At 44.9% G+C, this 15,441-nt stretch overlaps 1 protein-coding gene across 10 annotated transcripts in view; it reads left to right on the forward strand.

Moving 5' to 3' along the window:
• Positions 1–15,441, forward strand: part of LOC118232272 (lipopolysaccharide-responsive and beige-like anchor protein) — a 208,635-nt gene that overhangs the window by 106,832 nt on the left and 86,362 nt on the right. For 9 of the 10 annotated variants that reach the window (XM_035427121.1, XM_035427122.1, XM_035427129.1 and 6 more), the window contains 2 exons: positions 10,339–10,463; positions 10,802–10,816. In XM_035427121.1, coding sequence (XP_035283012.1) covers positions 10,339–10,463; positions 10,802–10,816 — 140 coding nt within the window. The remainder of the gene's footprint in view (positions 1–10,338; positions 10,464–10,801; positions 10,817–15,441) is intronic. The other variant, XM_035427123.1, reaches the window with a different exon arrangement.

Here is a 15,441-nt window from a genome sequence, read left to right on the forward strand (position 1 = left end):
CCAAATGGGCTTTGTGATGGAGTCCCTGTTGTGAAGGGGAACCTGCCTAGCGAAACCCTCGTTACCCAGTAGCGCGCACCGCCATTTTTATGTTACCGGTTACAGATTTACGAGGCTCATCTACCTCGGCCAATGCGTGTGGCCTTGGAGAAGCAAGGTCACGATAAGGGCCCTGATCGATATCTGAATGAAGGACCGTTTCGGAAGTTTTTAAAAGGCGGTCTTTTTTTTCGCTATATCTAGGCATCCGTATTGATCGTCGGAGTCGAGTAGTTAGTCAAAGGCTATCTCCTTTGACTAACCCCGAGGCCCGGTGTCACACCCTCTCGCGTGATAGATTGTTACTCTACGGGCTGCTGTAATTATAGGCCAGGCGTGCGGATAATTCATTTCAGCACTTTCGCCGGTTTTTTTTTTTTTAACCAAAAAATTTGTTTTATCTCCGGAGCGCGGTCCTTTTCTTTTGCTGCGAAAGCAGAAATGGAGACATAAAATATGGCACGCTCTCCAGAGCAGGATGAATGCACCCTTCCTTGGAAGCCTTTTCTTTTTTTTTTTTAATCTCGAAGAGAACTTATTTCCTCCCAGACCCCTCTCTGCTGACTGGCGGTCTCGCACAAATCGGTGCTCTTGTTTGCGGTTGAGTGTCATCAACCTTTGTCAGAGGCCACGGATTTTTCTGCTCATTTAGTCCTTGTACAAAAGATTTGTGTGAAGAATTACTGTAGTGGAAAGATGCATTTCAATAGATGTGCAGATGCATGTTAAAGTTTCTAATTCTCTGCCTTATACAAAGTAAACTGAGCTACAGGAGACACAGAGCCCATTACGGTTTGAAGAGGTTGGGCATACTAGGTGTAAATACTGGTTTTCTTATGTTGTAAGTTACGAAGTCGTTTGTTATTTGCTTAAAGAACATGGTTTAGGTTTCATCATACACTAATTCATCCACAAGAAAACATTATTACCTGACAATTTATACTCAGGCCCATCATCCAGACACCCCAACTATAAAGAAAAAGGTATACTGTACTTGTAATGTTAGCAATGTTCGCACTTTTGTGGATAACATTGTGTAACATTGTCCATACCATAGGTTTATTGTATAAGTAAGTCTTGCTGTTATTACTGTATGTTTCTGATTTTATCTTGTCTCTCTGGTGCTTCACTGCTACCAGTGCAGATATTAAATTATTTTCAGAGCACTTCCTTTATTAGTGCTGCTGAGTGAAAATGTAAGCAGTTGTCAGAGGAGCCGGTTAATGAGTATGTGATGGGGCAAAGAGGTGTGGCCCTCATTAATATCTGACAGGGTTGCCAGACGAGTGGGTAATCCACACACCCTGAGATACTGTAGCGAAGGACTGTACAGAGAGGACCGTAATGTGGGGTTTGAGGAGCGACAGGACCTGTGGGCTAGGGAGGGGTTCAGTAGAGACCCTCTGGTACATCAGTAAGTTAATCAGGCAGACAGACCTCTTCCTCTGCTCCCTCCTTCAGAGTGTGGAGTGAATCTTCTCGCCCCCTTCCTGTCTCCCCCTCTCCATTTTGCATTTTCAGTTTGCACATTTTCGGCATCCAGCCAAAGGTGACCGAATTACCCCCCCCCCCCCCCCCCCCACCCAAATAAATAAATAGATGTTACAAAAATGATTTTTAAGCATTTCTGGTTTCAGATTTCTAATTTCTGGATTTTTAATTTTTGGTGAAGTTAATGGGAAGTTTCAGGATAACCAATTTAAAGTAACAAAATTTAAAAAAACAAAGTAAATGAAAAATTTTAACTTTTCCCAACATCTTGAGTTTTGGATTTAATTGCAGACAAATATGAAAGTATTTGCTCTGAATAGAGAAGAGACATGATTTCTGGAGTGCCCTCATAATTAAAATTTACAACTGCACTAAATAAGGTGTTTTCAGTGCTTCAGTCAGTTTACTAAATTCTATGTGCAAGATGTTTGCCTGGCAGGTGTTTGTCTGTTGAAAGGTCTCTCAGTCGAAGTATAAACGGATAATAAAAGGGAGGAGTGGATTTATCGCGGCTCTCGTTTCGCTGTTTACTGCTGTGCGGGGGTGGTGGGGCGGGGGGGGGGGGCCACACTAGCCCCACCGGCGGCACTTCGCGGATTCTCCACTCCGCTTGATTAGCATATCATTTTTGGAGCCTTTGTCGTGAAATTTACACCGAGTTTAATTGGCGGTAATTGGAGGCTGCATTATACTAAGCCGCCGGTAATTAGGGCGCCATTTGCATTTTTCATTTCGGCGGTGCGGAGACGGCGTCTTTATGGGCGGCGGGCCCCCTCTCTCCGAAAAGCCCCAGTCCCCCCGGACCTGCTGGCGATACGGAGATGGGGGGGGGGGGGTTTCACGCCTCCAGTTCATTTCCCTTCTCCCGATAGTGCATAAAGGGATTATCTGTGATTAATTAGGAGCAGGCCGGCTGGAGAGAGCAAGCTCTTCCTGGCCTCCTTCTCTGCTCCGTAACAAACTCTTCTACCCCACGTCCTTACACTTAACCATTCCTGGCCACATCAGGTGGACTGTAACGCCATTATGTCTCACTGAACTTTTACAACATAATACTCCTACTCTGTAATTATTTCTGTGTAATTATTTTTATTGTAAATATCGTTCGGCTAATTTGTTTTGCGAATGCCGTTTTAATTTTAAATCCTGCTTGTTACTGCAGAAACGCCGAATAGAGAAGGGCTTAATCTCTAGAGTGCAATTTAAAAAAGAAATACTAAATAGAATATCTTCAATATTTTGCAGTTACTTTGGTAGAGACATTTAATTAAAAACTCAAAAATGCTGCAAGCATGAGAAATATAGATCTACTACAGTACAATATAAATACAGTGAAATGCAGTCCTTTGCTCCATTGTGTGATGCTGGAGTAATTGGTCAGATCTGGACTGGTGTTGCACTATTTGTGCAATATTCAGTTGTACATTGCTCATACACCCAGTCTCCAGTCGAAGCCTGTTGAACAGTTCAAGGAAAATCACCACTGCTGTAGTTTAGCATAATGTAGTTTAGTATGCTGTAATTTAGTGTACTGTAGTTTAGTGTACTGTAATTTTATGATTTTCACTGTTGATTTGTGGCAGTTGCCAAACAAGTTCAGCAGTGATATTAAATCAGGTGATGAAAGATTCCTAGTTAAATATTTAATATATAGATATATAGTTGCAAGACAGCTACGTGTCATTCAATTACATATATCTAATAACAAACACTTCCCCATGTACTTTTGCATTTGTGCTATTTTCAACTAATAACTGATATATATTTTTAATTATGTTGGAAATTTTTTGTTTAAAAAAGAAAACCTAAAATATTTTTGGATTTAAAAAGATTCTTCATATCAGTTTATGTAACTGGCAAACCTTTTTTGTTTGTGCAAATGTTTGTGGAAATAATATTACATCGGATTAAATCAATATTGAATAGTGTATGATACTGTATATGCTGTGTATAATACTGTATTCTGTTTATGCACAGTAGTTTTAATGTACAGTACTTGCTCGAGACAAGTAGATATCACATTTCCATCCCATTTACGTTGTAGAATTTTTTCCTAACCCACAGGGTTCTTTAGCAATTTCATGTTATTTCAACATAGTAATGATCAAATGCGTTGTCATTGCTTGCCAGTGGTGTAACACATTGCTTGCACACATTACATGCACAAATGGACAACCAAAAGCAATTAGACTGAATAGAAACATGCTCCTGGACATGGTAGGGATCTGATGAAACCAGCGCACTGTTCTGTTGTTATCTCTGAAGTGTCTGTATTCAGAGTACGCTGAGAAGCAGTCTTGTAATATATTTGGTTCATTGTAATATGTACAAGTCACTCAATGACTGTATCAGACTGTACTCATTTGCGTACATGCACACGCACACACTCTCTCACACGCACACACAGACACACACAAACACACACTCACACACGCGCACACACACTCTCTCTCACACACACACGCACACAAACACAAACAGACTTTTTGGCTTCCTGGAAAAAGGCTCCCTGTTGTACCAAGAAAGAGGACTGGAGAAAAGTACTGGAAAGTGTTCTTTACTGAATAGGTGTGTGTGTGTGTGTGTGTGTGTGTGTGTGTGTGCGTGCGTGCTTACGTACAGTATGTATATGTGTGTGTATGTACAGTATATATTGCCTTGGCAGCACAACAATGATTAATTATGAATTCCTGTTTTATTTGCTCCAGACCAAAACCTTTTTTTTCTGTTTTTCAGACAACCCCTGATTAAATAGGTCTTAGAATCCTTTTAAATTCTAAAGAAATACATGTAAATGTAATGCGATATTTAATTTACATTCAGAAGCAATCATCACTGCATTGCAGTTCATCTGAGCCTGAAAGCATTCGCTCACACAGTAACACATAACGTTTGATTTAAATGATTTTTAAATGAATAAAATGAATGATAAAAACAAGAATCAATGTAGTTTATCCTGCACAATAACACTGAACCTGTGGCCTAGTGATTGATTTCGCATCTCCCTATTCTTCATTAGTGTAACCTTGAGTCTCCGATGAACGTCATTGTGAACAAACAAACATAGATTTGAAAGTTATGTGTATTTAAGTACATTAGCATTCCAGTCTACTCGTCGCAAATTAACACATTCAGATCCATTCCCGAAAACAAACGGTCCAGTGCAGTGACTGATATATTTAATACACTTTTATCAGATTGCACTTCAGCGAGTTTAATCATACACTCTAGTTTTTCCCCCTCCACTGTACCGAGGCATTCGGTCCTGCTCATTTTAATTTAAGCTAGGGGTACTGTGAGGTCGATTGCTGCCATAACTTGACAAAAGAGGCGCAGCACAGCTCCCGTTGAATGAAAAAAATATCCAATTTATTTAGTCAATTTTTATAAACACATGGTTTATGCAAATCTCAAAATCATCTCTGCGGTAATGGCGACATTTAAGCAATTTCGGGGGTGCCAGTCGGCCACATTAATGAAAAAGGCAAAAAAGGGAATCTCTCTGCATACTTGATATCATTGGTTGTGACTGAATTAATCCTGTTGGAGCATTATAAATGACTGTTTGTCCTTTGCAGAATGCCTCGCGTGCCGGTGATGTATGCAATAATGTGCGTTTTGCATGTCCTGTTTGTAACGCTAAAGGTCAGGCGGTATCATTTCTATAATCCTCCAGTCAGAAATGAACCCGCCAGCAGTGTCATCAGTGTGACGTGCACATTATAAAACTCTTTTAAAAATCTTTATTCATGAAATTAATTCCGCTGTGGGATTAAACAGCCTGCCGTGAAACTGATATTTTACAGACCCCCGTGTGTGTACGACATAATCCGGAGGAGGCTAAACAAATGGCATTTTAAGGGGGGTAAACAGACCTGCGTTCTGCGTACCTGATTGGATCTTGATGGATGGCGATCATTTGTCTTTGTCGGCGGGAGGGATGCGATGAGAAGTCGGACTGAAATAAGAGCCTTATCAAACTTTTCCGTGCCAGCGCAGGAAGTCTATTAGGGCTCCTTCACTGTATTGTGTTTGGCACGAGGAGTGCGAAAGAGAATAACACTTATGCTCATAAAAGGTCGAAACATCCATTTTCCTTTCTCCCTCCTAGCTTGCACTTAGTGTGAAAGCCATTATTCAATATTCATGCTTATTTTTCACCGTTTACTTTAAATTGCGCTTATTTTCAGACTCTTGTTGTAGAATTCTGAGGTGCGCAGTCTGTTTTGAGAAAGGGGAAATGCATTGCACTTCATTCCGCGGCCTTCACGTGTTTCATTCGCATGGAGAAAAATGTGTCTTATTTGACGCGTGACCGAGTCGTTGTAATTTAAATTTACATGAATAATGAAAGTGACAGGGATCTTTATTGGGTAATCTGTGTTGGTGTCGTTATCAGGAATTGTTCATATTTCACGCTTGCTCGATTTTTATTTTTCCGCCCTTTTGCGACCTCATAAGTAATGAATTCATTTTTTTCTTTCTTTCTTTTTTCCCTTCCTTGGTTTTGTTTATGATCTGTGATCTCAGGCCCCTCTACGCTAGGTTTTGGATGCCTAAAGATTTAGCCTGATTTGGAGTCATATGAAACCCTTGGGGCTTCTGGGATAGCAGTGCAGAACAATATCAAGGGCTTTGTTTCCCAATAACGATGGAGATTGTTGCGATTGATCGCAGCTGATCGTGTCAGATTTTCATGCGCGTTTCCCCGAACCCTCGTACAGAGGATCTCCGCGAATGATCATTAAGTGCATTGCTGAGGTCACTCTTCTATCCTCTACTGCTGTCGAGTCGTGTAGAAAATCCATACTGCAGCTACTCGCATAACGCACAAAATGATACTGAAACGCAGCTGTTCAGTGCTGGAGGTTGTGCCGCTGCGTATTAATACTGTACAAAAAATGTGAACGCATTTCAAATATTTATGAATAATAAATTGACGAAAATGTGCAGTATACATTACAACTGGTATATCTTAATAGATTGCCCCAATTCAGGTCCAATATAAGGTGAGTCAAAAGCATATAAAACCCTTATGTTCATTCTTGGGATACGGTTGACTGTATTCATAGGAGGCTAATGATGTAGCCCATATATAAATGTGCAGATTCTATGCTATTGTACCCAGCATGCATTCGTAGTAAGCTGATCCACACAATAGGGAGCCTCATGTTTTGACTTCATTGGACTGGTAGGTCGTATGAGTGTCATTTATTTGCTGATAATACTTTTTGCACATTACAGAGGAATGCTGAAGTGGGGTAGGTCACCTTCTAACCTTAGCAGTTGATTTCTTTATTGGCTTTTCATAACTGTACATACATTCACTTCTAAAATCTCTCACATGCGCACATAAAGGGTACATCTGTTCTGCTGTAGTGCTTTAGTCAGTTCTGTTCTTTAAACCTGGCAAATGTTTCACGTTAATAATGAACGTTTGGTGGGAACCCTCTGTTTGAACCGGCCCCTTTAACATGGCGAGGTTATTCCTCTACGACCGGTCCGGATTAGCCTGGGGAGTTAGCCTGGCCTGCAGGCACGTCTTTGGAGCGAGCCGACTGCTAATTGCACGTGCGGCCTCTGAGCGTGCTCAGTACTTGTTGGCCTTTGTAGTTTTAATTGTCGAGCCACGAGAGGAGCAGCGGCATTTTGTTCCACCAAGACACCGGGAGGACGGATGAGACATTAATAATTTATTGCCTTTAGGAAAATACACTCAGCGTGCAGGGTTTGGTGGGGATTGATGACGGCGCAGAACACAAACGCCTTTTCTCGGCCTTGATTCGAGCTACCATTGTCATATATTTGTAACGCGTGGCGAAACCCCCTCGACTAATCAACTCCCACTGACGTCTGGACCACACTGATGAATTGAACCTTTTTGTGTCATTCCCCTAAGACGATGGTGGGGGGGTTGGGCGGGGGTTGGTGAGGGTGACGAGCGATTCTGGGCTCCTCTTAGGCAGCCATTTTGTATTCATTTTAACGGACGAATGACGGAAGTCATAATGACGAAGCGGCCGCTCGCGATCGAGTCCATCGCAGAAAAACACGGGGCGGACTTCGCACGGCGAGAGGAAATTGTGTCTCCGCGCCGACGGGAGGGCTTCCGGGTTCGCCGGGAGAACGCCCCGCTGCACGCACCTCAGCGAGCGGAACGTAGCGCCGAAATCGACCGCGGAAGCAGCGGCAGCGGTCGCCGCGCGCCTCGACCGCTTCCACAAGCCGCTTTCTTCGTTCCTATCCAAAGACACACCTTCCGAGATATTTATCCCTCTTTGTGCATTTAATACATTTAATAACAAATTTCGATAAATCTGTTCCGTGTAATTGTAGATCGTACGGGCCGTTTGCAGGACGTGCGCTTGTCTGCGTTTTCGGGGTTGCCCGTAGTATCTCTGCCGTAGCCGCCTCGCCCCCCGGGTCGTGAGCGTCAGACGGACCTCGGGTAATTCGCCGGTCCCAGCTGTGTTTTCCTCACAGCCGTGCACCACGTCTGCCGTCCTTTTTCCTCCTGCAATGAAATATTCAACGTCGCCGTCGTTTGAAATACCGTTCCAATAATGTTGTCTGTCGCGTTCGCGGCGCCGCTCTTGCCTAGCGAAATGCATTTTCCGCGTAATGGCGCATTTGATCATTGCGCGACCCCCCCTATGTGTGTTTGTAAATAGTCTTTCCAGAATACCCTCGCCAAGATGAAGAGAGCGAGAAACTCCTGTGCTTCGGCCAGCCCTGTGAAATCAATGCGGAGGGTAATCAGGTAATTCATGGGTCTGATTATGCTCGGGTTACGGGTGTCTTAGACTTGACTCAGAAATAATACGTATTTATCTCTGTTGTTCTGTGTATACATTTCCTCTACTGTTACCCCAGGATTATAGTCCCTGCAGATGTTCAGAGAAAAAGAGAGAGAGAGAGAGAGAGTGTGTGTGTGTGTGTGTGTGTGTGTGTGTGTGTGTGTGAGAGAGAGAGAGAGAGAGAGAGAGAGAGAGAACACTTGTGTGCATGTATGTGTATGCATGATTAAACTCCCGAGAAGGAATTAATTTTGCTTGTTAGTTTGTGCTTCATTTTGTGCCACATGTCTGAGCTGCTGTTCCCCGTGTATTACTCGCACCGCATTAGTTCAGCGCTGGCAGACGTCAAAAAAGAGTTTCGGCAAGGAATAAAGAATCACCGGATTAACTTCAGATTTCCATGCGAATTGCCGCAGTGTTTGCCTGAGCACCAGCTGTGGCTTGTGTCTGCATCAGATAAGTTAACCGCTTTACACAAATAAAATCAGCTTCTCAGGAGCTTCCGCAGATGCCCCTCAATATTTTCAGTTCTTTTCATTCTTTTCCCCTCTTGTTCAAATTGCCATTTTTTTTAAAGAAGCTGCAAAGCCGTCAGTCCTCACAAGATCACTCACACGATGCAGATGTCACCACCGCGGTACCCGAGCATACTTTGGGTCCTCTGTGAACGGTACAAACATAAAAAAAAGGGGTTGGGTGTCTAGAAGGCACTTAAATAGAATCGCAGTGATTTATATGTCTTGGGTGTTCAGGTCTTGTTGTACCATAAACCATCTGGGCTCTGTAAAGCAAAATGGATGGTTGGAATTTAATGTCATATTGTTATTGTTGTGAGTCAGTGTTGCGGGGGCTCGAGAGCTTTTGTGTAAAAGTCCTTCTCACATGCAGCGGCTGCTAGACTGATATGGACTCGTACATGTCCGACATGTCTGGTCATTCTGTCCTGGAATGTGAAATGAAGAAGAGGGTTCATTCTCATTAAATTTAAATATGTATGTGCCCTAAATGGTATGCGTAGGTGGTAAAGAGGTTTCGTTCCTGGTCTACATGAAAAGCTCGCATAGCTAGCCCTACCTAAATTACAGACAGGAGCTCTTTTTTGCCTTTTATATTTAGTATTCATTTGTTTTTGAAGGATGGGCCTTTTAGGCGCAAGTTTGAGGAAGAACGCGTTTACCGCCATTTGCGTTTCCCCGCTAAGAAGAGGCCGCCCGCCTCCTCAGAAACGTGCCCTTTTAAAAACCAGCGAGCGCGGAGAGGCGAGAGAAGTTATGGCCCAAATACACTTCCCCCGCCTTGTGTTCTGCCTCGGGGGCTCCATGTAATGAATATTTTAAAAGATTATTTTAATTAAATTCCTTCACGTCTAAATAGCGTAGTATTTTATTATCGCGCGCACGCCCGCCGTCCGCCGGTCCTCTTCATTAAAAGTTAACACTTGGCGGTCCCGCGACGGGCCGCGATGATTTACCGCCAGCGTGAGGTGAGAACGGGAAAGGGGTGGGGGGGGGGGGGGTTTAAGAAAAATGAGGGGGGGACTCGGACATTGATGAATATTGGTACCGCCGTCCCGCGTTCCTAATGGCGTCCCCCCCCCACCCAACCCCCCCAGTTCTGGTTTGCAAGTGCCGTCGCGGTGGAAGGCCCCCCCCCCCCCCCCCCGCCATGGCTGAAACGAGCCCGGGATCGGCACACGCTCGCCGTCGCCGCTCGGTTGTCGCGGTGATGTATTTATGCTCATTTCACCTTCGCCGTGCTCAGGAAATACAGACGGGTCGGGGGGGGGGGGGGGGGGGGAAACAGGGAACTCCCTCGGTTTGGAGGAAGGCGAAATTGTTGTTTTCAAGGACGCCGGCCGAGTTAAGGGTGCCCTCCGTGCTCTGCGGGGCGACGGGGGGGGGGGGGGGGGGGAGGGGCGGGGCTAATGAAAGAAAGCCGCCGCGCCGCACGCTAATTGCTAACACGTGTTGCCGCCCCCCCTCTCTCCCTCTCCCTCTCTGTTTGGCCGCAGCCGCCCGCGGGAGTTCTGGCGCCTGGACTACTGGGAGGACGACCTGCGGAGGCGGCGGCGTTTCGTGAGGAACCCCTTCGGATCCACGCACTCGGGGGCCGCGCTCAAGGCCGCGGCCGACAACGGTCAGTCTCGCCCCGGGGGGCGGTGGGGGCGGGTACCGTGTCACGGGCAGGGGCACACGGCAGTAAAAATTAGAGCTACAGTTGCCGTAAAATTTTTATCGTGCCTCCAGACGCCGTAAAAAAAGAACGAGCGTCTCATTTGAATAGTTCGCACACTTAAATTTTTTCCAGCAGGCCCACGTTAATAAAGGCTGCCAGCTCCGGGACGTCCCGTCCTGTCTGGGGTTACACTGCGGTCTCCGCTTCCATGGTTTTACCTCTGTTTTATTTTCTGTTGTGACGTTTGCTTTGAAAATGTTTGTTGTTTTGTTCTTTTTTTCTTTTTTCTTGCTTTTCAGAGTTGAGAGTTATGGGTAAGTGATATGCTAGACCTGCTGGTGTGTGTGTGTGTGTGTGTGTGTGTGTTCTTTCTTGGCTTAGGACGTGCATTTAGCCTAAACCCAAAATACCCTTTTAACTAATTGACCACAAACAGCACCTCAGAGCGGGTACACGCATGCCCTTGTGTAAGGTACGGAATATGCTACCTGCGCTGTGCATCGCCGTTATTGGCTGAGAACACAATGCCTTGGTAAACGAGTGTGACCTCCAGACTCACACCGTTCCTTCATCACCTAATACGGCCCTGTCCTCTCTCCCCACCAGCCCAGATCCAACCTCGAGTGGACACCCTATCTGACCATTACACCCTAATACGGTTTAAAATCAAACTGTATAATTACATTTCTCTCTTTCTCCTTATAGTAAGATCACAAGGCATGATGGGAAATATTTAACTGATTTCACATCATTGTGCAGTTTGCTTGCGTACTGTATTGGGTATTCCCAGCTAAACAGGCCAAAAAGAAAAAGGTGCTCAGTCTTGCTCTTATCAGGAGAAACTACTAGATGGTTGATGGAGCTATATGAAGGAGCAAAGTAGTGTGGTGAGACAAATTCATCCTTGTGAAAGGCAAGTGGGAAGGACAACAGTGTCTGGATTTGGTCACAGAATTTTCCCCAGTTACTATTTATGGGACAAAACGATGACTATGCCTCAAAGGTAGGTATTTTTTTAATACAGCCAAGTCTCAAGTATAAATCCAGCATCAACTATTTCATGCTTTGCCATGGCTTCCCAAAGGCTTACTTTGTGGCTTTCTGTGTGTGTGTGTGTGTGTGTGTGCACGACCAGGACCCTGCTGTAGTGGCCACTGCTTTGAAGAACAGCATTTGCTCTGAATGCATTTTGAGTCATTCCTTAAATCAAATCCAAGCTTATGACTATAATTTGATGGTTGCCATTGTTTTACCACCAGCTGTACAAAGTGCTCAACTGAGTACAATAAACGCTTGGGATCTCATTCACCTCCCCTCTAAAGATTTTATCCGTATGCCTGTTGGACCAGGTGCACTTCAAGTGATTCTCCTTTTATAATAATATGTATGCATTTTAACTAGAGAATCAGGTTTTCGAATCCATCTATATACGTTATGTGCGGGTTGCCATCTTGGAAGCCACCCTCTCTGCGGGACAGGAATGTTTCGACGATTACTCCATACCATTAAAGTACCAATTGAAAGCAACCTTGGCTTTTAAAGGGGTTGAGTGCACCCATGCCGTGCCAGGAAAATTTTTATGTCTTTTTTAAAGGCCTGCTCTTATGCTGCAGCTAGCCACAGTAGCCAGCCGTTCTCTGAGTGTCATTAGCCTCAGGATACCGAACATTATTTATTTATTCATTAATTTGTTCATTATTGTGAGCGATTTAATGAAGACCCCCTGCATTCTTTGCAGTTTAAAATAACTAATTTTCTCTTCACGTTTCTTGATTTATTATTTTTTTCCCCTCCAACTGAGGTATGCGTGTTGAAGTAAATCGCTTGACTCAACAGGTTGTAAATGTGCTTCAGCATCATGCCTTAGAATCACTCTTAGACTTTTCAAAAGTGCTCTAAAATGCAGAATATTTCAGGTTCGTTAACTGCAGGGAAACCAGCCTCTGTTACACACAGCATTGCCCTATACGGCACGAGGACCGCCTGCCTGAACCCGACCAGACGCCCCCGTGACCTTTCCTTTGAGACGGTTGCCCACAGACATAACAAAAATCAATGCGTAATACAGCGACGGTAAATCAGTTTAATACAACTTCCCACGTTTCGCTCTCTGGCGAAAATGTCTCGCCGGAGGATACGTGGACGCGCGTCGTCCGCGGCATTGAGCGCGGCGGCGGCGTCGATAGCCGTTTAATGGCGAGCGAATGGGAAGCGGCAGCGAAGTAATCAGGAACATTGATTAAGCCTTTCGCGGCCGCGGAGATTGGATTCGATGGATCAGGCGCGCCCCGCTTTGTTTCTGCAAATGGCGGAATAACAACGCCGATCCGTCTTTATCGGCCGAGGAGGAGGAGCGATTTGCATTAAACAACGACGCTGCAACAATCCGGCTTCCGCTCGTTTCAATTCCGGGACTCCGAAACTCGAGGCTTGCACGAAGCGTTCTGCGGCGCGCGTATTAAATATTTCACGCGTGCATGACAATGACGCGCGTCGCTAGCCAAGCTAGAAATAAAAAACGCCTTCTCTCTGCCATTAAATTAATCTGAAATGCACGCGTGGGGGGAGCGGTTCGGCCGGGCCGGACAGACTCTTTTGTTTCCGTTAAAAGCGGCGCGGCCTCCTGGATGCGGCCCCCCCGCCGCAGTTCGCGGTCGGCGACATTTTGGCTCCGGTTTACCAGCTTAACCTTTTGCACTGCGCCCGGAAAAGGGGCCGTTTCTGGAGAGAAAACGACCGCAATATGTCACCGGGTAACGGTCCGAACGCCACATCGGCCCCGGAGACAAACGACCGGCGTGACAGGAGTCAATAAGAACGTGGTCTAAAAGCAATAACCGTACCAAATCCCAGGATCCTTAGAGACCGGAGCCGGGCCTAATGGCCGTAATGCGCGGCTGTTAGAGGATGCGGGGGCGGCCGGAGACGTCGACTCCATTTCCTGTTTGTGCGCTACACTCCGGCATGGTGCAGTAGCCTACCCGCGTGCGCCGATCGTACCTATCTCCGTGTCTTTCCGGAACGTATGTGTGGGAGCGTCCGGGACTTAATTGACGAATGCTGATTGAGTGGCTTACCCGCAAATCCCCCTGTCGTGTCGCGATTCGCTCTGACGCAGCGCTGGCCCTTAAAAACTCCTCCCCCTGGCTTCTCTTTTCCTTAACGTAATTGATAATCAATCTGACGAGTCTGTCAGAGATCTGCCGCCATGTTTGAATATTAGACCGGGAGTCTCCTCCCCCTACAGAGATGTCCGAACACTGCCTCAGTAACAGTTTCTCTTTTTTTACTTCTTTTTTTTTTGTTTTGAATACACTGATCAGAGTGTACGAATCAAGGAAGTGAGCACTTTCCCTCTCCGGTGAAGGGGGGGGGGGTATTTCTCTGCTTCTCTTTAATTAAAATCTCATGTTGTTTTCCCCCGTGTAAATGCGTTCAGGTGAAGAATCGCATGCGGATGAGGGTCGCAGGCTCGCATTCTGAAAGGGAGCGGAGAGGTCATATCTGGCTGTAATTATTTTCACTCAGACGAACGGGGGAAACGGAAACTCTGACCACTATAAAAAATTAAAAACAATTAAGCGCGGGAGAGAGTCCGTATTTAACGTTATTTCACGCTACCGCTCGCAGTCTTGGACCTGTGCAATCAAGGTGCGTTCATTTTAGAATCGTACTGTAATTGAGTCCATAGCTTTATTGGACAAAAAGCAATGGAATACACACACACACACACACACACGCACGCACACGCACACTCTCTCACACATGCATACACACACACACACCCTTTCTCTCTCACACACACACACACACGTGCACACACACACTCTCTCACACATGCATACACACACACACACCCTTTCTCTCTCTCACACACACACACACTCTCCCACACATACATACACACACATACACACACTCTCACACAAACACACACACACTCTCTCTCACACACACATTTTTTGCGAGTTTGTTGTCTTATGTCCACTGCTAGAATTGAACCGAGATCAATTATCCCTGCGACAGGATGTTTTTAAATACGTGTTAGCATGTGTGTTTTTCAAGATGCACACGAATACAGTCAAGATCATTCACAGGCCGCCGGAGAAATCCGGAGCGATTTACGCTGAAAAGCCCATAGAGTCGTGGTGACTGTGTGGAGCGTAGTTATGTATTTACGGCGAGAGAGAGAGCCGTGCTTTGCGGAGATTGATTTGGTCTGGATGAGGGTCTGCGGACCAGAGGTGGCAGAATAAATACCTGAAGACTAATGCCTCTGTTCGGGTGATCGATACCCGCCTCGCGACTACACTCCTGGCTACGCTCTTGTTAAAAACAAATTTGTTAATTCTGACAATATAATTGCCCTGCCCTGAGCCTGCCTGCAGTGGCATATAAATGGGAATTTGGGCTACTGAGCTGCAAACGGCTTAAAACTGTGTCAAGTAACCAGTGTTATTTACATTTGCACTGTCCACCAAGAGGAATGGTCTGGCTGTGTTGATTTGTTATGCATGTATTATTCAAAAGACAATCGATATCTTTGTTATAGTTGTATCATAGCAGTGTAAGTTTCTAGCGTAGTTCCAGTTTGTAGTTTTTATTTTGCACAATGCACACATAGTAATAATAGTAATAATAATAATAATATGAAATGGTTTAAAGAAGTTTCAAGTTATGGATAATGCATCCTATAAAACATGCACACACTTTTGTACTCTTGTCTATAAATACACAAAAATGCATCCGCAAATGTTGGTGTTTCTCGTTTAAAGATACAGTATGTTCTTTGTGCTTAACTCATACAACCAGTGTTTTATTGCACAAACAATTCACATTTTCACTCGTTTGCAAACCTGTGTTATTAATGATGTGAAGAAGAAAAAAAACGCTGTTCGTAGTGGTATCTAATAACTGTCCTTTGATGTTGCACCTTATA

Source organism: Anguilla anguilla, chromosome 7 (genome assembly GCF_013347855.1).
Source record: "Anguilla anguilla isolate fAngAng1 chromosome 7, fAngAng1.pri, whole genome shotgun sequence".
NCBI classification, from domain to species: Eukaryota; Metazoa; Chordata; class Actinopteri; order Anguilliformes; family Anguillidae; genus Anguilla; species Anguilla anguilla.